This window comes from Oryctolagus cuniculus, chromosome 1 (genome assembly GCF_051225735.1).
Source record: "Oryctolagus cuniculus isolate XC-2025 breed Fujian yellow rabbit chromosome 1, ASM5122573v1, whole genome shotgun sequence".
Taxonomy (NCBI): domain Eukaryota; kingdom Metazoa; phylum Chordata; class Mammalia; order Lagomorpha; family Leporidae; genus Oryctolagus; species Oryctolagus cuniculus.
This window is the reverse complement of record NC_142867.1, coordinates 63,366,526-63,390,141: the sequence shown is the minus strand read 5'-3', so window position 1 is coordinate 63,390,141 and position 23,616 is coordinate 63,366,526. Positions and strand designations below refer to the sequence as shown.

The window sequence follows — 23,616 nt, the reverse complement described above, 5'->3', positions numbered from 1 at the left end:
CCAGAGCTGGGCCAGACTGAAGCTAGGAGATTCATCCAGATCTCCCACATGGGTGCAGGAGCCCCAGCACTTGAGCCATCCTCCGCTGCTTTCCCAGGCATGTATGCAGGGAGCTGGCTGAGAAGTAGAACAGCCACACTGCTGCTGCTTAAGTGGTGCTTAACCCACTGCACCACAGTACCAGCCCCTGGAACACTTTTTACAAGGAAAAGACTTCTCTTGTCATTTCAAAGAGTTAAACAAATTAGTAAAATAATGAGTGTATCACTTTGTTTAAAAATGGGAGATATGGTCATCCATTGTTGTGTAACAAATTACCCCCAAATTTAGTTTATGATGATTGGGAATCAGCCATGGCTTAGCTGGGTCCTCCAGCTGAGTGTCATAAGCTTGCTCACCTCAAGGCTAAACTGAAAAGTGTCTGCTTCTCAGCCCACTCACTTGGCTGTTGGTGAGGCTCACTTCCCCAAGGCCTTTTAGACTGAGGCCCTCCTCTGGTCCTTTGCCACAAGAGCCTCTCTGTAGAGCGGAATGCCAGCTTGTTTGATGAAAGTGAGCAAACTACAAGGCAGGAGAGAGTGCCAGCGAGGCAGAGGTCAGCCTTGGACAACCTAACCACTGGAGCACCATCCCATCGCTCTCTCCATAGCCTGTTCATTAGCAGCACTTAGTGGGTTCAGCCCCGACTCAAGGCGAGGCATGTATACCAAGAAGTAGCAATAATTGGGAATCACCTCCATGTAGGAAAGATGGAATGTATTATTTTAAGAGACAGAGAATGGGAGGAAACTAACCATTATTGGGCACCTACTATGAGCTGAAACTTTCAAAGCACTTTGAAATATTCGGTGTTGTAAAAGTGTTTATAAATTCTGTTCACACTCATTTGACAGATGTATATTGAGTATCCCTTATGTGCCAAGTGCTAGGTGGCCAAGATAGCACAGGAAATAAAACAGCAATGTTTCTGCAGGTGGCATTGTGGTGTAGCAGGTAAAGCCACCACCTGCAATGCTGGCATCCTACATGGGTGCAGGTTCAAGTCCTGGCTGCTCCATTTCCAATCCAGCTCCCTACTAATGGCCTGGGAAAAGCACCAGAGGATGGTCCAAGTACTTGAGCCCCTGCTACCCTTGTGAAAGTCCCAGATGAAGCTCCTGGCTCCTAGCTTTGGCATGGCTTAGCCCTGGCCATTGAGGCCATCTGGGGAGTGAACCAGCCTATGGAAGATCTCTCTCTTTCTCTTCAACTCTGATTTTCAAATAAATAAATAAATCTTTTTTAAAAAGTCAACATTCCTACTACACTGAAAAGGCACATGTCCAAGGCACACAAAGGAATCTAACCTACAACTCTGGTAAGTGCTTTGAAAGAAAAGCACAGATTTAGATTAGAGAATCCAGGTGAAGTGCCTCATAAGAGTTAGTATTTTGGGGCCGGCACTATGGCATAGTAGGTTAAAGCCCCAGCCAGCAGTGCCAGCATCCCATATGGGTGCCGGTTTGAGTCCCAGCTACTCTACTTTCAGTCCAGCTCTCTGCTATTGCACCTGGGAAAGCAGCAGAGGATGACCTAAGTGCTTGGGCCCCTGCACCCACATGGGAGACGTGGATGAAGCTCCTGGCTCCTGGCTTCCGTTCAGTTCAGCTCCAGCCATTGCGGCTATTTGGGAGTAAACCAGTGGATGAAAGACACTTCCCCTCTACCGCCTGTCCTCTCTGTGTGTAACTCTGGCTTTCAAATAAATAAATAAATCTTTAAAAAAAAAAAAAAGAATTAGCATTTCATCTAAGACTTGATGAGTGAGGCAAAGAGGATAGAAAAAATATTCTCTTTTTTTTTAAGATTTTTTTTTAATTTGACAGAGTTACTGACAGTGAGAGGGAGAGACAGAGAGAAAGGTCTTCCTTCCGTTGGTTCACCCCCCAAATGGCTGCTATGGCTGGCGCACTGCACTGATCTGAAGCCAGGAGCCAGGCGCCTCCTCCTAGTCTCCCATGCGGGTGCAGGGCCCAAGCACTTGGGCCATCCTCCACTGCCTTCCCCGGGCCACATCAGAGAGCTGGAATGAAAGAGGAGCAACCAGGACTAGAACCCGGTGCCCATATGGGATTCCAGCGCTGCAGGTGGAGGATTAGCCAAGTGAGCCACGGCGCCAGCCCAGAAAAAATATTCTTAAAAGAAGGAGCAACATATGTGAAGGGCCTTTTGTTAATAAGTGAAATTTAATGAACATTTCTAACACAGAGCCCAGAGCAGAAGACCACCACCCAGAGAATGCTGTGAGCAGGAGGAAGAGACGGAAAGGGCAGCGCCGGCGGTAAGTAGGTCAGCGCGAAAGACCCAGATCACCTCTCCAAACCATGCAGCCTGGCTGCTTCAGGCAGGTCAGAGAGGGACACTTGTGACCAGGTCCTGATCTCTCAATCTCTACTGAGAGCAGTAGAGAAAGGATGTCAGACCTGGAGGTAGGTCAAGAGGCAGGCCACAGAGGGCCAGGATCTGAAGGTAAGTACAATCTTAGGGACTTCATCAAAATATAAATCTTTTCTACTTCAGAAAACACTGTCGAGAAAATATTTGCCATCATGTATGTGATAAGGCACTTTGATCTAAAGTATATGAGTATGAAGGGTCCTTACAAGTCAACAGTAAGCAGATAACCCAATTTTTGCAATGGACAAAGGATCTGAACAGACTTTTCTCCAAAGAAGATACACAAGTGGCCCATAAGTACCTGAAAAGATGCTCAGTGTCATTAGCCATCTGAGAAATGCAAATCAGAACCACAGTGATCACACCCCCTAGGATGGCTATGACCAGACAGACACTAACAAGTGTTGGTGAAGATGTGGGGAGACTAGAACTCTCATACATTGCCAGTGGGGATGTAAAATAGTGTAGCGGCTTTGGAAGACAGGTGGCAGTTCTGCAAAAACTCGGGTTTCCGCATAACCCAGCAGCTCTTCCTAATATGTACCACAAAGAACTGTTAACAAGTATTCACAAAAACAAATATTCAACGCAGTACTATTTATAACAGCCATGAAGAAGGAACAACCCAGATGTCCACCAGCCAATGAATGGATCAACAAAAGTGGTATATCTATACAATGGACTACGGCTCAGCCACTGAAATGGAATGTACTGATCCCTGCTGCAATACAGGCAGACCTGGAAAACGTTACGCTAAGTCAGAGAAGCCAGTCACAGTAGACCACACGGGATACGACTGCATCCACGTCCAGAACAGACAGATCCACGGAGACAGCAAGAAGCTTAGTGGTCCAGAGCCTGTGGGGTCAGGATGGCAAGTGCCTGCTCATGGGTTTGGAGTTTCTTTTGGGGGTGATAGAAATGTCCTGGAATAGAAAATTACTACAGAACCCTGAGAATACAGCAAAACCACTGAACTTGTACTTTAAAAGGGTGAATTTTACTGTATGTGTGTATCAATAGAATGTCTGAGTGCACATCAGTTCCTCGGGCATTCTTTTTGCCCTAACAGCTCATTCAACCCTTATGCTCTTACTGACAGCTGCTCTTTAACTATTCTTCCTCACAGGCCTCTATCTACCTCTAACTCTCAGCCAAACAGGAGGGGGACGGCAAAGGCAGGATCAAGAGAACAACACCCACCCCAGGCCCAGCATGGTGGTGCCCAGGAGAGTGGACAGTGCCCCCTTTGTGCAGGTGAGCTGCGTTGGCTCAGGCTGTGTGATTACGAGGCATTCCTTGAGGGAGGACTGGGAGATCTGGGAGTTTGGCCAGAAAAACCTATAGCTGTGGACTCGTAGGTAGCCCCCATCATCTCTGCAGCTCCAGGAGTGCTGCTGCAGTTTTAGGCGACTGTAATTCAAGACAGTCTCTTGAGCACTGGTTCACATCATGTCAACTAAGCTGAGAGAATGCCATGGGCCAACCACACAACCTAAGACAGCATCAGAGAGGGCCTAGACTCCTCGTAACTTGTCCCTCCGTGAACTTATTCTGCTTAGTTGAAGTTGTTCACATGGAGCTTCTTTGCTGAGGTGTTTTTTTTTTTTTTTTTTTTTTTTAAGATTTATTTATTGGGCCAGCGCCGCGGCTCAATAGGCTAATCCTCCGCCTTGCGGCGCTGGCACACTGGGGTTCTAGTCCCGTTCGGGGCGCCGGATTCTGTCCCAGATGCCCCTCTTCCAGGCCAGCTCTCTGCTGTGGCCAGGGAGTGCAGTGGAGGATGGCCCAAGTGCTTGGGCCCTGCACCCCATGGGAGACCAGGAGAAGCACCTGGCTCCTGCCTTTGGATCAGCATGGTGCGCCGGCTGCAGCGCACCAGCTGCGGCGCGCCGGCCACGGCGGCCATTGGAGGGTGAACCAACGTCAAAGGAAGACCTTTCTCTCTGTCTCTCTCTCACTGTCCACTCTGCTTGTCAAAAAAAAAAAAAAATTTATTAATTAATTTGATTGGCAGAGTTACAAAGAAAGGAAGAGACAGAGAGGAGAGAGGCCTTCCATTCGTTGGTTCACTGCCCAAATGGCCTCAATGGCTGGACTGGGCCAGGCCAAAGCAAGGATCCAGGAACTTCTTCTGGGTGCAGAGACCCAAGTGCTTGGGCCATCTTCTGCTGCTTTCCCAGGTGCATTAGCAGAGAGCTGGATTGGAAGTAGAGCCGCATTGCAGGTGGCGGCTTTACAGCACCGCCCCTGATGTTTTGCTGATCTTCGCAGATGATCTCTAGGGTGAGCTCCTAGAGCATTGCTGATTCCCTGGGGCTCAGCACTTCTTTGTATCTTATTTGCATTCCTGGGCTTTACCACTAGACTCTAAGGACAAGCCCCGGTCTCTATCCCTCAGCTCCCAGCATGCTGTCAGGCATCTGGTAAAGAGTAAACATTTGCTGGAGTGTGCTAGTATCTCGGGGTGAATGTGTGCCGTGGTCAACTTCCTGCTGAACAGCTGCACCTTTCCTGCAGATTTCTCGGGGTGCCACCCTGCCAGGCACAGATCCAATTTTGTTCACCTCCATCTCTCCCCATTCAGGCTCCTTTAGCACTGAAACTCTTCCCCTGCATGCGGCCACTTGTGGAGAGACCACCCCCCCTCACCCGGCTTCTCCCTCCTCATCACCATCTTCGTTGCCGTCTGTACTGTGGGTGTCCTCTCCAGAGAGCTCGCCACTCCCTTCCTGGATCCAGTGCCCTATCTGCCAGTTGCAGTTCCCAGCAAGAGAAGTGGAAGAACATGCCAGCATGTGTGGGGAGGCCCACGAGCCGTGAGCCAGGAAGCCCCGTGGGCTGGGCCCTGGCCTCTTTGACTAAGACTGGATCATGCATCTCTAGACAGCTGAGAAGGACTCAGGAGGCCAAGCCACCCGCCCTCGCTCCCTCCACGCATTCCCTCTGGGCCCAGGCTGCTCTCCATTCCCAGTTGTCAAGGCTTCTGTCACTATGGTACCCAGTCCTAGAGACAGCTCAGTCCTTTTCCCCTTCGGAATTTCGTGGGACTGGTGCTCTGTCGAGGGCCTTGGGACATCACCCAGAAAATCTGCCTCATGAGGAGCAGTACAAATCCCCAGGCCCATTATCCTGAAAGGAAAAGTGAGGCCTAGTGAAAAGAAAAACAGCCTGACATATCAGAGTCCAGGGGATGCTGGGCAGGTGAGTGGGTTTTGAGCATGAGACTGACGTCCAGCATTCCATGAGCTTAACTCGGTGTCCTCTGCGGGCTCCCTGCCTCAGCATAATCACGTGGTGCTGCTGCGTGACTAAGCAAGTCACTGCTCTCAGGCCCAGAGTTAACATCGGTGACAGAGAAAACCCCCACCCTCGTGCTCTCTGAGCTGTTTCGGGGAGCAGCTGTTCAAGTTTGTGGATCCCTGGGCCCACTGCCCCTTCCACACAGGGAGGTGGCTGGGCCAGAGGGTCTGGAAAGTTCCCAGCTTCAGGCAGCCACACCCTCTCTCTCCACTCCCTGAAGGTTTCACAGTGTGGCACTAACATCAATTCCCTGGTCCCCAGGGTACGAGGCAGAGGGGGAGCAGCTGGTCCTGGTAAAGGGAGGGCCTGGGGCGGGGTTTCAGACAGACAGGGAAGAGGATCTAGGCACAGTCAGGGGAGCAGACAGCAGGAGTTCAGTCCTCAGACCTTGGCAGCATAGGTGGGTGCAGCCATGGACCCCCTTACGGTAAGAGGCCTTCCCTATCCATTCCCATTCTCACAGGAATAAGACAGTAGAGTGGCCCAGAGAGGAGGCAGGGACATGCTAGCTGCCATGCGGGTGGTAGGTGTCACCATGTGAGTGGGAGAAGACCCCCAGAGCCCAGAAGAGGAGCTGTGAGCATGAGCCTGGACCCAGAGAGAGGAACAAGGGGGAGGGACACCCTTCAGAGCAAATGGCAGAGTCGAGGGGCTTGGGTGGAAGGGGAGCAGGTCAGGATGGTGGTGGCTGACCTGGCCTGGAGCTGAGGGGCTTAAGAAAAGACCCTCCTGTGTGGACATGTCTGGACTTGCCCTTCAGAGAGGCTTGCGCACTTTCAGAGGGGTGAGCAGCTGGGAGCTGAAGTCAACAAGATGGGAGCCGGCCTCCCGGCAGGTGCTATGAGCCCACAACCCCACGCACCTGATTTAACCTCCCCCTTCTCTGGGTAACCACAGTTGGCCTTACTGGGGGTGGGTGGGGGATGTTCCTGTGAGGGTTGAAGTGTCTAGTTCTGACACTTCCTAACCTGAAAATCTGTACAATAAAATGTTGAATCAGACAATTTTTGCAAAGTATGTGTTTGGGATAAACAAAATTATTATGGTGGCTGGGAACAGAGGATTAGGGCCCTGGAAAGTGGAAGGATAAGGGAGGCCCCAAAACAAAGGGGTCAAAAACTCAGGGTCCTGCAATCTCCACGCCTTCACCAGCCACAGCCCAACTGGACCGAGATCGTGAACAAGAAGCTCAAGTTCCCACCGCCACTCCTGGGTGCCATCCAGGAGGGGCGGCTGGGTCTTGTGCAGCAGCTGCTGGAGTCGGGGGTGGAGGCCACAGGTGGTGGGCCTGGAGGGCCCCTGCGGAACGTGGAGGAGGCCGAGGACCGCTCCTGGAGGGAAGCCCTCAACCTGGCCATCCGCCTGGGCCACGAGGCCATCACTGACGTGCTGCTGGCCAATGTCAAGTTTGACTTCCGGCAGGTCCATGAAGCCCTGCTAGTGGCAGTGGACACAAACCAGCCAGCCGTGGTGCGGCGCCTGCTGGCCCGGCTGGAGCGGGAGAAAGGCCGCAAGGTAGACACCCGCTCTTTCTCCCTGGCTTTCTTTGACTCATCCATTGATGGCTCCCGCTTTGCACCCGGGGTCACTCCCCTCACCCTGGCCTGCCAGAAAGACCTGTATGAGATCGCGCAGCTGCTCATGGAGCAGGGCCACACCATTGCCCGGCCGCACCCCGTCTCCTGCGCCTGCCTGGAGTGCAGCAACGCCCGGCGCTACGACCTGCTGAAGTTCTCCCTGTCGCGCATCAACACCTACCGGGGCATCGCCAGCAGGGCCCACCTCTCGCTGGCCAGTGAGGACGCCATGCTGGCTGCCTTCCAGCTGAGCCGCGAGCTCAGGCGCCTGGCACGCAAGGAGCCCGAGTTTAAGGTTGGTGTTCGCGGTGCTGTGTCTGGTCTGCTGGAGCGCTGTTGGGACTGTGGTGGGGGTTCCAGGAAGAGGGGGGCAGCAGGAGAAGGCCCAGTCTCTAGTCTCAGGAAACCGCCATTTTAAGAGGGAGTCACAGGATTTCCTTCTAACAGCAGACGGCGGCCACTGTGTGGACAGCAAGGGTGAGGAGGGTGCTCTGCGAGGCACCTGAGGAGGGAGGGGAGAGGACAGAAAAGCAGCGGGACGGACTTGGAGACGACACTGGCAAGAACGAGGCTCCCTGAGTGGAGCGCGGTGTGCAGGCTCTCAAGCTTGTGATCGCCAGCGAGGAGGGCGAGGAGGGGCTCCAGACGTTCCCTGGACACCCAGGCCCACCGGCCGCCTCTGGTGGTGCTCATGGGACCCCCTAGGGTGCAGAAAAACGAGCTCAGAGACTCTAAAAGAGGCAGCTGTAAGCTTAGCTGCTGCCAGTGTAGAGGAGCAGGGAGACCATTTGAGGTAGGGCTGTGGCTTGAGAGGGGATCTCGGGTGGCCAGTGTCTGCAGTGATGAGTGCAGGGGATGCCCTGGACAGGACCGAGAGTCACGGCGTGGAACCCAGGGCTGGCTGGGGCCCAGTTCGCCCACCCTTCATGAACTGACATCCCCTGTGTGCCAAGCCGGCATTAGTCCTCACTGTCATAATTACTTTTAGGTGGGAAAACTGACTAGGACATTCAACCAAGCCTAAGGCAGCTGCAGAAAGCACATGCGCCTTGGCTGGTGTGGTAGGACAGGACATCACCCCACCACTGTCAGTCAGCCGGAAAGGGCAGTGCTGGCTAAAGGCTTTCTCACCGTTGTCATGGCGGCGGCCCACTGAGGGAGGCATAGCAGGAACCCTCACCCCTTCACAGGCAGGAAGGGGAGGCCTGGCAAGGGGAAGTACCTTGCCCTCCATGACCCCACCTGAGGGGCAGTGCCAGGCCTCCTGAAAGCCTCACCCAGGTCCTCTTGGGGCAAGGCCCTCACCTAAAACCAAGGATCTGAAAGGTAGAGCAGATAGGAGCTGCTGTTCGTCTCTGCATCTCCCATAACTGCCCGCACAGGCTTGCCTAGAGTGTAAGGAGGTGCTGAAAAGTTAAATGAAGGAGCATTTCATAACGTGAGGCCGAGTGATGGGATCCGCTCCCCGGCGAAGGAGCAGAATCAGATGAGATAGTGACACAGATAACTGCTGAATCATGCTGACGCTTCTTTCAGCAGCTGATGCAAGATTTAGACCCCAGTGCCGGCTTTACTTCACTCTTTAGTTGTAGGTGTGAGTGGGATGAGCCCTCCGACTGTGCAGAGCTGGCTTTGGGGACAGAAGAGGAGACCCCGTAATTGCAAAGTTTATGCCTTAACATCTCAAATCTGATTTTTTGGGTATGCATCCTCTTTTTTCTTTTTTTTAAGATTTATTTATTTATTTGAAAGGCAGAGTTACAGAGGTAGAGGCAGAGGGAAAGAGATCTTACATCTGCTGGTTCATTCCCCAGGTGGCTACAATGGAAGGAGCTGGGTCGATCTGAAGCCAGGAGCCAGGAGCTTCTTCCTGGTCTCCCACATGGGTACAGGGGCCCAAGGACTTGGGCCATCTTCTACTGCTTTCCTAGGCCATAGCAGAGAGCTGGATAGGAAGTGGAGCAGCCAGGTCTCAAACCAGTGCACATATAGGATACAGGCACTACAGGCAGTGGCTTTACCCGCTATGCCACAGCACCAGTCCCATGCACTTTTTTTTTTTTTTTTTTTTTTTTTAACAAATGTAAACCTCGGCTGGCGCTGCGGCTCACTAGGCTAATCCTCCACCTTGCGGCGCCAGCACACCAGGTTCTAGTCCCGGTCGGGGCGCCATATTCTGTCCCGGTTGCCCCTCTTCCAGGCCAGCTCTCTGCTGTGGCCAGGGAGTGCAGTGGAGGATGGCCCAGGTACTTGGGCCCTGCACCCCATGGGAGACCAGGAGAAGCACCTGGCTCCTGCCATCGGATCAGCGCGGTGCGCCGGCCGCAGCACGCCGGCCGCGGCAGCCATTGGAGGGTGAACCAATGCCAAAGGAAGACCTTTCTCTCTGTCTCTCTCTGTCACTGTCCACTCTGCCTGTAAAAAAAAAAAAAAAAGAAATGTAAACCTAAAGCAATATAAGGTTTCTGTTTAAACTTGCAGCTTTTTTTTTAAAAGACAACTTTACATATTTTTTTTGACAGGCAGAGTTAGACAGTGAGAGAGAGACAGAGAGAAAAGTCTTCCTTCCGTTGGTTCACCTCCCAAATGGCCGCTATGGCCAGTGCTGTGCCGATCTGAAACCAGGAGCCAGGTGCTTCCTCCTGGTCTCCCTCGTGGGTGCAGGTGCCCAAGCACTTGGGCCATCCTCCACTGCATTCCCAGGCCACAGCAGAGAGCTGGATTGGAAGAGGAGCAGCCGGGACTAGAACCAGGCACCTATATGGGATGCCAGCGCTGCAGGTGGAGGATTAGCCAAGTGAGCCACGGTGCTGGCCCCTGCAGCTTCATGAATGACAAGATTGAATTGATAATTAAATATACCACTCAGATTTCTTAACGTAAGAGGCAAACAAATTCTTTTTACCGTGAGAAAAAAAAAAAGCATAAGGAGTTGGAGAGAAGGTGGGACAGGAAATAGGGATTGGAAAAGGAAGTGCAAAGAATGGGCACAGGTGACAGAAGGTTTGGGTGGGAGTGACTTAGTGATGACATGCAGACAGCGTCAGATAAGCAAAGTTGACACAGGAGGTGCCTCACCTGGACTGGGGAAAAAGCGGAGCAGAGAGGGGGTGATGCTGTGGCCCAGTGGGTTAAAACCCCAGCCTGCAGTGCCAGCATCCCATTTGAGCACAGGTTCGAATCCTGGCTGCTCCACTTCCAATCCAGCTCTCTACTATGGCCTGAGAAAGCAGTAGAAAAACTCCTTGGGTCCCTGCACCCATGTAAGGGACCTGGAAGAAGCTCCATCAGCTCAGCTCTGACCATTGCTGTCATTTGGGGAGTGAACCAGAGGAATGGAAAGATGGCTCTACCTCTCTGTAACTCTGTCTTGCAAATAAATTGAAAGAAAGAGAGAGAGAGAGAAAGGGAGGAAAGGGAGCAGAAGGAGAAGAAAGGACACCGATGTAGGAAGTGGTGGCCCAGGCCACGGGATGATTTGGTGGGGCTGAGGCCACAGGGGCCGATACACACAGACCTGCTTCCCTGCAGCCTGAGTACATCACGCTGGAGTCACTGAGCCAGGACTATGGCTTTGAGCTGCTGGGCATGTGCCGGAACCAGAGTGAAGTCACCGCAGTGCTCAACGACCTAGGCGAGGACAGCGAGACGGAGCCTGAGGCCGAGGGCCTGGGCCAGGCCTTTGAGGAGGGCATCCCCAACCTGGCAAGGCTGCGCCTGGCCGTGAACTACAACCAGAAACGGGTCAGCTGGGAGCCCCTGCCCCCACCCCACCCATCCCCCACTGGGGGCCATCTCTAGGGTTCTCCCACTCCAGCCCTAAGCAGTTACTTTTCCTGTCCTCAAGACTCTCTTGAACCTTAACCCCCCAGCCTCCCTTCTTACCTTCCATCTCAGTCCTAACCTCCCTCAAAGACCGTGACCCTCCAAGAGTCCACCTTCAGATGGGGCTTCTGGGTCTCAGACGCCGTGTGGCCTCTGGGCCGCCAGGTAACTGTGGTATGGACTGCAGTAGCCCTCTCAGGGCTTCAAGGTCAAGCGCTGCTGTTCTTCCTCTCAGGAGACATCCTCCCCATGCTGAAGACAGACCCTTGTCTAGCCTCCCTAGCCCCTTCTCCCTGCCCTCCTCCACCCTCAGGTGCCCTGGTCCACTGAGAACTTAGCCAGACACGCCCCTGCACAGGGGTTCCCCGGCCCTGCACCCTCCCTGCCCTCCCCACTCTAGTCAAACTTGGGCCCTGCAGGTTTGGGGACCTGGACACCTGGTGCTACCCAGCACTCTCTGACTCACATTCAAGAATCTGGGGCCTGGAGAGGTGTGGGGGCTGCCCACAGTCACATGCCAAGTTGCCTGTCTCCGGGCAGCCCAACATGGGAGGAGAGGGGATGGTCTAGTCTCTGGCGGTAAGGGCCGTCACCCAACCGGCTCCACCACCTCCCCTCTACCCATGCCCCACCTTTGCTCAGTTCGTAGCTCACCCCATCTGCCAGCAAGTCCTGTCCTCGATCTGGTGTGGGAACCTGGCCGGCTGGCGTGGAAGCACCACCATCTGGAAGCTCTTCATCGCCTTCCTCATCTTCCTCACCATGCCCTTCCTCTGCCTCGGCTACTGGCTGGCGCCCAAGTCCCGGGTACTAAGAATGAGATTAACGATGCCTGTCATTTACTCAGCGTCGGCTCTATGCCGGGCCCTGGGCTGGGCACTTTGTGCGGGTGCCCATTGAGTAGGTTGAGGTAGCCCTGGAAGGAAAGCATCACACCTGTTTCATGCAGGAAGAAATGTGCGGGGTTCACGGTAAGGAGCAGGGTCAGGATTTAGACCGAGTCCTATAGACAGCCCTGCGCCATCCCAAAGAGGGTCCTGACCCATCCTACAAGCTCTTGGAGAGCCCCTCATCCAACAGATGTGTCCTTGAGCTCCACTGGGCTTTATGGAAGAGCAAGGCCTGCTCCTGTTAAGCAGGTGAGCAGTGAGGAGGGTGCAGAAAGCAGGGAGGCAAGCAAGGCAGCAAGGCCCCGGGCAGGAGGAGATGAAGGCTGAGAAGAAGGACGCCCAGAACGGGGGCTTGATGAGCGGAGCCCCATCAGCCCTGTGTTCTGGAATGTTCCCTCTGCTAGTGGTGTGAAAGGTAGATTGGGGGTCGGGGTGGGAGTGTAGGGACCAGGTTCCTGGCCTGCCTGAGCTGGTCACTTTATGAGGTGGGGCCAAAGCAGAAGGAGCAAGTTTGAGACTGAACTGACGCATTTCTCTATCGACTGGGTTGTACTCAAAGAGTCTGTGGGACTCCCCAAGAGAAGGTATGCTAGCTTCAGGGCGCCTCAGCTCCCGGGACCCTGGGACTGAGACCACCTGCATCACACTGAGGGAGACTGCAGACAGGAAAGGGTGGGGCCTGACGCATTCTCAGTAGAGGTCTGGAAGAGAGACATGCTGAGCAGTCCAGAAGGGCTCCCAGGAGGCGAGACTGAGCTGCACTCTCCGCCTCTCCCCGAAGCTGGGCCACCTGCTCAAGATCCCAGTGCTGAAGTTCCTGCTGCACTCCGCCTCCTACCTGTGGTTCCTCATCTTCCTGCTTGGAGAGTCCCTGGTCATGGAGACGCAGCTGAGCACCTTCCGGGGCCGCAGCCAGAGCGTCTGGGAGACTTCACTGCACATGGTTTGGGTCACAGGTATGTAGGCAGGGCCCTCTATCTGGGACAGTCTCCCTGGGGGCCCCCCTTCACTGTCCTCACATAGGCTCCCTCGTGGGAGTCTCTGCCTCTGTCACTGCCCCCAGAATATACAGCCAGGCCCTCGGGGCTCTCGTACACCAGGGGAGCCCTGTGGAAGATTTCCTGAGCACTCTGAGGTTTCCAACCTCTCACCGGTAAGGCACCTGTCTACGGTGCCAGGTGGGAACTCACCTCGCAGTGCCAGTGCAAGGACTGCCAGACAAGTTGGCCCCCAGGTCAAAGAGCAGAAAGGCTCCCAGACCACATTAACATGTGCACATCGCGTGGTCTATTTCCAAGTCCCTACATGGTGCTGCTGTTGCAAGGACCAGATTTGAGGCTATGGCGGGGCACTAAGACAGACAGAGGATGCCCGTGCCCAGCACTTGACAGGTGGGAGAAGCAGTGACCAGGCTATGTGGCCCCAGCTGTAGCTGCCAGTTTCTCCCATGAGCAGCTCTGAATTTTACGTGCATTCCTGGGGCAGAGGATGTGTGGAGCCAGCGTGGGCTTGACCAGTGGGAAGCTAATTGAAGACCTGATGCCTCATATGCCCCGTGCATGCTCAGGGTGTCTGGCATATCTGGTGTCTCTGCATCCCTTTCTGTGTACATTCACGCCCGTATGCCACACTTACTTCATCTGTCCATCACGTCAGCCAGCTAACCAACTCATCTATGCTTCCTGTGTACACGGCATCCACTCCATTGGCTTTCTTTTCTTCCATAGCAGAATCAAATATCCTCAAACAACCTACACTGCAGGCTACAGGAATCTCCAGGGTTCCACTCCGCCTCAGGCCTCCACTGACCTCCCTCCTTTAGCTCTAGCTTGGTTAGCAAACGCCCAGGCCACCAGTGTACCAGGTCTGCTCCACCAGCCAGTTAGTGATGTCCACAAGGAAAGTGGGCCAAGACAGTTTAGGGGATCACAGCCCAAGAGAGAACACTTCTCATCCTATTATTTACTAAATGTGTCTTGGCCTGGAGATAGAACACATATGCTTCCTGCCTCCAGGGGAAGAGAAGTCAGAAACAAGTAGAACAAGATACATTTGTTCACGTGATCAATGTTTGCCGAAGCCCTCTTATGAGCCAAGCCCTGAGAATACAGGAAAGATTGAGACATGGTTCTGTACCCCACTGCGCATGCCCTACCCTCACAGGGCTCTCCTGCCACCCTGCACCGACTGCCACCTCCAGCCATGTCACCTTCCTACTTGTCTCCAGGCCTTTTCCCACTCCATGTTCCTAGAGCTCTCACCCTGGCTCACTCTGCCCCTGTACCAGCCTGGCTCCCACTCCACCTCCAGGTCTCCCCTTAAACACCGCTGAGATGCTTTTCCTGGCCCCCACCCCAGTCCCTCTGCTCCTGTGCTCCTCAGTCTTAGCAAGTGGCCTGGTTCTGCTTGGTTGCTCCTCGGCCCCCTCACTAGATCAGAAGCCCCAGGAGGACAGGACTATACCACGTCAGTCTTGTTCACCGCAGGATCCCGCCTGCAAACAGTAGGAGCTTCATAAATATTTAATTTGGGCACTAGGGATAAAGAAACGAATTTATACGTGGTCTCTACCCCTGAGGGACTCCAAGTTCAGGGGAATGATGGAAGGAGACAGACCCATGGAGAAACACCTTGCACTGCCCGGTAGTGTTAGCATCAGAGAGAGGCCAGAGAGCTATGAGAACAGAGCAGGGAGGACTCATGGGGAGATCATATTTAACCCAAGCCACGAAGGCGAGCTGGACAGCCAAAGGGTGTGGAAGGGTGCTAGAGGCAGAGGGCGCCAGGAGTGAGTGTGCAGGAAATGGAGAAGAGATCTCCCAAGTGACGTGGGTTCCCTGAACAAGCTGCTAATCTGGAGTCCCTGCCAAGCACAGAGCACAGAGAGACAGATTTAGATTATTCCTTCCTCAGTGAACAGTGAACAGTGAACAGTGAACAGTGCCGGCTGCCTGTGCTGGATGGGTGCAGGCCTCGCTGGCAGAGAGAATGAGTTGGTAGCAAAGAGGAGTCTTTTTTTTTTTTTTAAGATTTATTTATTTAGTTGAAAGTCAGAGTTACACAGAGAGAGGAGAGGCAGAGAGAGAGAGGTCCTCCATCCCCTGGCCCACTCTGCAGACAGCTGCACAGCCGGAGCTGCGCCAATCAGGAGCCAGGAGCCTCCTTCGGGTCTCCCATGTGGGTGCAGGGGGCTGACTTGGACTGCCCTCCACTGCTTTCCCAGGCCACAACAGAGAGCTGGACCAGAAGTGGAGCAGCCGGGACTCGAACCGGTGCCCACATAGGATGCCAGTGCTTCAGGCCAGGGCGTTAACCCGCTGCGCCACAGCGCCAGCCCCCAAGAGGAGTCTTATTCCCGCACAAGATCACTTGGTACCTGAGTAGAGGAACCGGTTACATTTCTCAACTTAGCTCCCCGCTGCCATCAAAGGAACCCCCCTCCGCCCTCCTCCAGCTCTGACCTAGCAGGAGCCAAGAGTTCTGCCCCATCCTGGCCTGGCCCTGCCACCCCCTGCAGGCTTCCTGTGGTTCGAGTGTAAGGAGGTGTGGATCGAGGGCCTGCGCAGTTACCTCCTGGACTGGTGGAACTTCCTGGATGTGGTCATCCTGTCCCTGTACCTGGCGGCCTTCGCCCTGCGCCTCCTGCTGGCTGGCCTCGCCTACATGCACTGCCGGGACGCCGCGGATGGGGCTGCCTGCCGCTATTTCACCACAGCCGGTGAGTGCCCCCCCTCCCCCCACACTCAGCCCTGAATCCCCCAGTCCCTCCTCCTTCGTGGCTCCTGGCCACAGCCCCCTTTCTTTTCTGCCCTGCACAGAGCGGAGTGAGTGGCGCACGGAGGACCCCCAGTTCTTGGCTGAGGTGCTCTTCGCTGTCACCAGCATGCTGAGCTTCACCCGCCTGGCCTACATTCTGCCAGCCCACGAGTCGCTGGGCACTCTGCAGATCTCCATCGGCAAGATGATCGACGACATGATCCGGTGCGCTGCGCCCTGCCCCCTGAGAGCCCCCAGTTCTTCACCTGCCTTCCCTCTGGGGCCCTGTAGATGTGAATGTATGCTTCTCTGCAGGGAGCCTCTGTAACTCTCATTCTCCAAGAGGCCCACCGCCCTAGGAGAGCTGACAAACCGCTGACAGCAGGAAGAGCGCTTGGTAGGGACTTGGAGTCCCCAGTCCAGCACTATGCCAGCGGCCGCTCTCTGGGCCTGTTTTCCCATCTTCAAGGAAAGCTAAGGCAGCAGACTCAGCGGTCCCTTTTGATTCTTCCCTCTACAGCTGCTCTTTGAACCCACGGCTTTCCCTGGTCTCCCTGGTGCTTGTCTCCTAATCACAAACAGCCAAGTCTGGCTTCGTTCCTAGTCCACAGTTAATGCCTGCTGCCCTGGGCATCACCTGCCTGAGGCGGGACAAGCATGGGTGCCCTCGGGGAGACTGGTTACATCAATAAACACTTTCAGCTCAGCTCAGCTTGGGGGAGAACCTCCCATCCCACCTTGGGATTCTTCTAGCTCTCTCTGTTGCACACTGACACAGTCTCATGAGTGGCTTTAGCTCTCCCGGTGAGAGCTTCCGGTCCCTGGACTCCAGACTCCCAGCACTCCTGGGCCATCTCTGCTCCTTCCCAGAAGACTGGCCCATCCCCAGCTTTGAATGTTTGGACTCAGTACCTGCTGTTACTGAGGAAGAGTCTCAGTTTTTGGCACTCACTTTAAGTCCCTTCTCAGTTCCCATTTCCTAGTTCCTCTGTTCTTCAACAATTACTGAATAGTTGTCAGGAAGGCCAGCACCCCATTTCACCTCCCAGAGCCTGACTTCTCCCAAGGTGGAGACCTGCCCTTACCCTTCCACCTCCTGCCTCCTGCCAGGTTCATGTTCATCCTCATGATCATCCTGACTGCCTTCCTCTGTGGCCTCAACAACATCTATGTGCCCTACCAGGAGACAGAGCGGCTGGGCAAGTATGCTGGGGCAGAGGCAGGATGGGAGGGGGAGGCTGGGACTCGCAGCTTGGAGCCCCAGTGATGGACTGCCTCTTCCTCCCTCCCTCCCTCCCTCCCTCCCTCCCTCATTTATTCCATCAGTTGATTCTCTTGTTTCCTCACACTCTCATTCATTCATTCTGCTGTTCATACATTTTTTTTCATTTATCAACTCATTCTCTCCCCCAACTTTTTATGTTGAAAATGTCAATCCTATGAAAAAGTTACAGTATGGTGGACACTACGTACCCTTTACCTAGCTTCAATTATCCTTGGCCACATTGGCTTGATCTGTTGCTTTCTTTGTTCTTTTTTTTTTTTCCTGAAACATTTAAAAGTAAGTTGATAGAATGGTACTTTACCTCTAAATAGTTCAAGATATCTCCTGAGATCATAATCACAAACCATGATCAAACTACAGAATTTTAGCATTGATTCCACATTTTTCACTATACATTTCTTACTAAATTTCTTCAAATTAAAAAGAAAAGATCTTCCTAATGTTCAAAAATACAATACCCAACCTCAGGTTGCAAGCTCTTCAGTCTCCTTTCATCCAAAATACTCCCTCTACATTTGTCTTACATGACAGGTGAATTTCTTTGATAAGACTACACCAAGTTATATTCCACAGTTAAGAATGATCTCTTCCCTGGTGATCAGATTGCCATTCAGGAGTTGTGGCGGGAACACAGCCTCCTGGGTGGCGTGCATGGCCTTCCATGTCATCGCATCAGGAGACACGTGCTGTCAGCTGGCCCATGGGCCTGCCTATTGATCTAGCAACCTCCATTGTAAAGGTCCTAGGAGAGCCCTTTTAGTGCCAGGGGCATGTCGAGCCTCTATCACTGACCTGCCTCCTTGCAGTGTTCCCTCAGTGGCGTCAGCATCCACAGGTGATCTCTACCTGAATCAGTTTTTACAGAGGTGGCTTCAAGTTAGTGATTTTTTACTTCTATCATTTCTTCTACATTTATTAGTGGCATTCTTGTGTAAAGAACTTCTTTCTCCTACCTTCTTTTTGGAATATCACTATGGACACAAGATTTTTTAAAATATAATAATCCATTTCAATCATTATTTGTATGCCGGATTTTTCCTAAATATGGCCAATGACTGATTCTTGTTATTCACTTTTTCATTTGTGCCATTCATTCATTTGCTCAATTTTTACATCTGTCTGCTTGGTCATTCAGTCGTTGTGGGATTGTTGTTGCTGTGGAGGTCATACCCATCTATGGAGCAATGGAGCTGTGAGTCCCAGCCTTTGTGAGGGGGGCCCATCCCTGGTACTAGAAGCACATTCAGGAGAGATGAACCAGCCCCACCCTCATGCGGAAGACAGCCATAAGCACCCATGAGTTCAGTTGGGATCAACATGCTTTGAGAAGGGTTTTTGTTGAGGTTGCTGGGGAAGGAAGCCCCTTCCTCAGTCTTAGGTGGTCCCAGAAGCCTCCCTAGAACAGGGAGAATCTGTTCCACCTAAATGGGTTCTGGACTTCAAGGGGATGCAAGGCCCTCAGGCAGAAAGGGGGCATGTGCCAAAGCAGGCAGGTGTTGGAGAAGAGCAGCATGGCTCACGTGGTTGGCACTTGGAAGACAAGCTTTGCAAGGAGGCTGCAGGTGGTAGCTGGGGCTGGGTCATGGAGCTCATGAAGGTCTCACTGAGAAATCGGCTCTCTCTTGTAGGCTGGGGGAACTCCCAGCAGCCCCCCAACAACCATAAATTCCTCATGAGTGTAACTACACAATGGTTTAATCTCTGAAGCTAAAGGACCCACACTTGGGCCTACAGATACTGTTTAAAGCTTTCTTACATTTCTGGTATATTTGAAAGTTTCATTCAGACTAGTCTTCTTGCAAAGAATCCTTGCATTCGTGGGCTGACTTCATGTGACTAGCTTAAAGGGCCTGAGCTTCCACAGTTTAAACCATGAATGTTAGCGCCAGGCTGGTAATTCCTCCCTGCAGCCTGCTCCCTAGGTCCTGGTGGCATCACATGATGGCAGCAAGGGGAGGCTGAGCCCTCTTGGGCTGTTCATTCATGAGTGACAGCTAATTAAAAGTATTTCTGCTAAAAGTATCAGGTAGGCTGTATAAGAGACATCTGGATCGAGGGTGGTCAGGAGCCTTTCAAGGTTGACAAGCAGAGCTACTAAGATGAGGTCAGATGAGCATTTAGAAAGAATGTCCTGGATGCACTGTGGAGGACAGTGAGAGACCGGGGCCAGAGACCAGTGTGAGCCTGCAGAAATCTATGCCTAAACTGGTGCCTAGATGGAAACAGAATAGGACAGATTCACAAAGAAGCATGCAAGGAGGGGAAGTGTGGTCAGCTCTGTGAGCGACTAACAGGCAAACATGTTCTGCTGGGGGGTGGGGAAGGGAGTTCAGGAAGGACTTCCTGGGAGGTGGCGCACCAGAGCAGCCAGCACCATGCTCCATACACCACCCTCCCACCCAGACCATGGCAACAGCCTGCCGCCTCGCTCGCGCGCGCGCTCTCTCTCTCTCTTGCTTGTCTTTTTAAATTTTTACTTTTTTTTTTTTTTTTTTTTCATTTTACTTGGAGGGAAGAGACAGAGATCTCCCATCTGCTGCTTGACTCCCTAAATGCCTGCAACAACCAGGACTGGGCCAGAATGAAGCCAGGAAGCTAGAATTCGATCTGGGTCTCCCATGTTGGTGGCAGGGACCCAAGTACTTGAGCCATTACTGCTGCCTCCCAGGGTGCACAACGGCAGGACGCTGGATTAGAAGTAGAGGAGCCGCCACTTGGTGCTGGCGCTCCACGTGACGTCTTAACTGTTGCACCCATGGCCCACCCTGCAACAGTTCCTTAACTGGTTTCCAGGCTTCTACTCTCTTACTTCCCTTGCAAGCTGCTCACAGCAACCGACATCATCTTTCCAGATGTAAATCAGGTGTCCCGCTCTGCTTAGCACCCTTCCTAGCTTCCTGTTGCGCACCAGCTGGGGCAAGGCTCTTTGTTTTTCCTCTACAAAGCCTGCACGTCCGGTTGGGCCCTGCTGACCTCTGACAAGCTTCCCTCTCCTCTGCCCTCTGAGACCAGCCTTCCCTCAGTTCCTCAGATGCTCCCACGCCCCCTGCCTGGGGGCATGCTCTTCTTCACACCTTCCCTTTCATCAGTTGATTGCCAGGTATCCTTCAGAGCTCAGCTTCTTCCAGAAGCGTTCCCTAACCCCAGTCCAGATCATAACATCCATGCTGCGCCATCACAGCACTCACCACCACCTAAAAATGTTGGTGGCCTCAGCGCCCATCTCACCCCACCCCCACCGGGAGCAGATCCCTGAAGTGACTCTGCAACATACAGTGTGTTCAGTCAATGTGGGTCGGCTGGAGCTCAGAAACAGCAAGTGTCTGTCTGGCCAGCGGGGTTCCCAGGATGTTGTGGACGCAGAACGGCTCTGGCTAGGTTGTGGAGCGGGGGGAGTGTGTCTGGGTGGAGCTCAGCCTCTTAACTTCACCCCCATCTCCCTTCCTTCCCTTGGCCCGGTCTGCCAGTTTCAACGAAACATTCCAGTTTCTCTTCTGGACCATGTTCGGCATGGAGGAGCACAGTGTGGTGGACATGCCTCAGTTTCTGGTGCCGGAATTCGTGGGCCGTGCCCTTTACGGCATCTTTACTATCGTCATGGTGATTGTGCTGCTCAACATGCTCATTGCCATGATCACCAATTCCTTCCAAAAGATTGAGGTGCGTGAGTCAAGGCTAGCTGAGGCCCAGGAGCAGAAGAAAGGAAGGAAGGGGGAGGACAGGGTGCAAGGAGTTAAGGCACTTGAGTGTCTGCTTTGCCTCTACCGTTGTCTAGAGTTCTGTGGCTTTAGCCAAGCTTCCCTCTGGAAAATGAGGGTCCTACCAATGCTGTCACCATCTCTAGACACCAAGTGCTCTGCTCTACCCACTTTACGGCTTGGGGAGGGGTGCAGATGGGAGCACCAGAAGGAAGTGGATGGTCTGGGCAGCTTTCATCAGGATGAAGGGTCATGGGGAGAGGGAGAGGGAGAGGGAGACACCTGCAGGGGAAATGCGGGTGATAGAGAGGGATGAGATAAGAAAGCAGCTGGAGGGCCGGCGCCGCGGCTCACTAGGCTAATCCTCCACCTTGCGGCGCCGGCACACCGGGTTCTAGTCCCGGTCGGGGTGCCGGATTCTGTCCCGGTTGCCCCTCTTCCAGGCCAGCTCTCTGCTATGGCCAGGGAGTGCAGTGGAGGATGGCCCAGGTGCTTGGGCCCTGCACCCCATGGGAGACCAGGAAAAGCACCTGGATCCTGGCTCCTGCCATCGGATCAGCGCGGTGCGCCGGCTGCAGCGGCGGCCATTGGAGGGTGAACCAACGGCAAAAGGAAGACCTTTCTCTCTGTCTCTCTCTCTCTCACTGTCCACTCTGCCTGTCAAAAAAAAAAAAAAAAAAAAAAAAAAAAAAAAAAAAAAAAAAAAAAAGAAAGCAGCTGGAGAGTAAGAGCTGTAAGGACTCGGGCAAAGAGAGGCAGACAGAGCAGGCAACAGAGCCAGGTGCCAGCATGGGCCTCGCACAGCAGCCTCCCTCCCTGCCCCAGGACGATGCTGATGTGGAGTGGAAATTTGCTCGCTCCAAGCTCTACCTATCCTACTTCCGAGAGGGCCTGACGCTACCCGTGCCCTTCAACATCCTGCCCTCCCCCAAGGCCATCTTCTACCTTCTCAGGTGATAACCTCAGAGCCCTCACTTCCAACCCCCAAGCACTCAGGGCCCCTGCATGCTACCCAGCTCCTGCCCCCTATCCCCCCAGCCCCGTCCCGACTAACCTCTTCCCACCATCGAAATCACAGGAGAATTTTCCAGTTCATTTGCTGTTGCCGCTCCTGCTGCAAAACCAAGAAGCCCGACTATCCCCCAATCCCCTCCTTTGTGAGTATCTCACCTTCTTGTTGCTGGTCTGCCTCACAGCAGCCCTCAACTGTACTGCCTGCCAATGCATGCCCTGGGCTTCTGTCTTTCCACGCGTGTTCCCCAGGAGTCCTGTTTCCAGTTCCCTCTCTCCCTGTGGTTTCTGCTCCCGCTCCCTAGCGCTGGCCATTTCCCCAACTCCCAACCCTGTGTCACATGACTTAAGCACACCCCACCCTTCTCCCAAGCTACGGAGACCCCTTCAGCTCCAGACAAACCTCTTGTCTGGACCAAGACGTGGTTGAATGTTTATGTGCCGGAGTCCCTCCCTAATGCACGCCAGCACCGCTGCCGGGTCTGTAGGGGCCTCTCTTCCTCCCCCGTCTCCCAGTCCATACCCCGCTCAGGTCTCCTCACAGTCAGCCCTTCTCCAGCTTCAGGCCCCCATCCTCTCCCTGCCAGGACCACTCTGGGAGATGGAGGCAGCCCAGGTCTGGGTGTGTTGCCTTCAGGAAAGTCTGCACAGACTTTGCCCTGGTCTCTTATTGCTGAGGGTGGGGGCAGTGGTAGAGGTAGGCCAGGTGTGGATAATCTTACCTTCCTGCCTTGCCATCTAGGCCAATCCTGGGGCAGGGCCAGGGCCAGGGCCAGAAGGACAGCGTGTCTCCTACCGCCTGCGCGTCATCAAAGCTCTGGTCCAGCGCTACATTGAGACTGCCCGGCGCGAGTTCGAGGAGACCCGCCGGAAAGGTTAGCTGCCCACCTCCAAGCCTGCCCATTCCTGTGCCATTCCTGTGCCCTGCTCCGCTGCAGGCCCACGGCCAGCCCCATGCCCTCAGCCAGCCTGCACTTGTATGTGGCCCCGTCCATGCTGCCCCTTGCTTTCGGTTATCCTTCGACTGGCTCAAGCATTTCTCCCCCTCATTGTGCTTGTCATGCGCTCCTGCCGCTGGCCATTCTCATTCACTCACTGCCTTATTCACTCATCCAACCAGCAAGGTGCCCGAGATTCTCCAGCTTCCCATGTCCTGACCTTGCCACCCTCCTACCCCCAAGTCAAACACATCTGCCCCAGGCTCTGCCTTCCCACCTGACCCTCAGCCCATGAGCCAGGCCCTTGCTCCTTACAGTCTACTCCCTCTGGGACCCCAGACTGGGTATCCCCTGGGGTCCTGTGGAGGGTAGAGGAGGTACAGCACGGGCTCATCTTCTAGAGACCTCCCCTCATAACTCCACTGCCCCCAGACCTAGGCAACAGACTGACGGAGCTAACCAAGACCGTGTCACGGCTTCAAAGTGAGGTGGCCGGTGTGCGGCGGGCCTTGGCCGACGGAGGTACACCCCGGCCTCCTGACGGTGCCAGCATCCTCAGCCGTTACATCACCCGGGTACGCAACAGCTTCCAGAACCTGGGCCCCCCCATCCCTGAGACCCCGGAGCTGATGGTGCCAGGGATGGTGGGGACCCAGCAGCTGTCTTCAGAAATGGGGCTTCAGGATGCCGGCGGCACCAGGGCTCCAGCTGCCGGAGAGCCCAGCCCCTCCTCCCCAGCTCACGTGCTGGTGCACAGGGAGCAGGAAGCCGAGGGGCCGGGGGACCTGCCCCAGGAGGAGGATTTGGGGGCCAAGGAGGGGCCCTGATGCATAGAGGGAGGTCACTTAGTAGGCACTTAAGCTGCTTTCCTTGCCTCAATAAAATGTCTTTTCTGAA

At 54.0% G+C, this 23,616-nt stretch overlaps 2 protein-coding genes across 15 annotated transcripts in view; both read left to right on the top strand.

Annotated features, from left to right (window-relative positions):
* Nucleotides 1-6,740, top strand: part of XNDC1N (XRCC1 N-terminal domain containing 1, N-terminal like) — a 24,019-nt gene extending 17,279 nt beyond the window's left edge. For all 14 annotated transcript variants that reach the window (XM_089330169.1, XM_070074712.2, XM_070074717.2 and 11 more), the window contains 3 exons: nt 2,248-2,320; nt 3,566-3,693; nt 5,024-6,740. In XM_089330169.1, coding sequence (XP_089186295.1) covers nt 2,248-2,320; nt 3,566-3,693; nt 5,024-5,259 — 437 coding nt within the window. In that variant the 3' untranslated portion in view covers nt 5,260-6,740. The remainder of the gene's footprint in view (nt 1-2,247; nt 2,321-3,565; nt 3,694-5,023) is intronic.
* On the top strand, nt 6,736-23,616 carry LOC149128434 (short transient receptor potential channel 2-like; the record flags this gene model as incomplete). Its single annotated transcript, XM_089305759.1, has 12 exons — nt 6,736-7,611; nt 10,848-11,060; nt 11,784-11,948; nt 12,813-12,987; nt 15,549-15,749; nt 15,850-16,012; nt 16,898-16,990; nt 20,540-20,732; nt 21,596-21,723; nt 21,849-21,927; nt 22,524-22,656; nt 23,152-23,616. Coding segments are annotated over 12 exons (2,814 nt in total), but the record flags the coding sequence as incomplete, so codon positions are not given.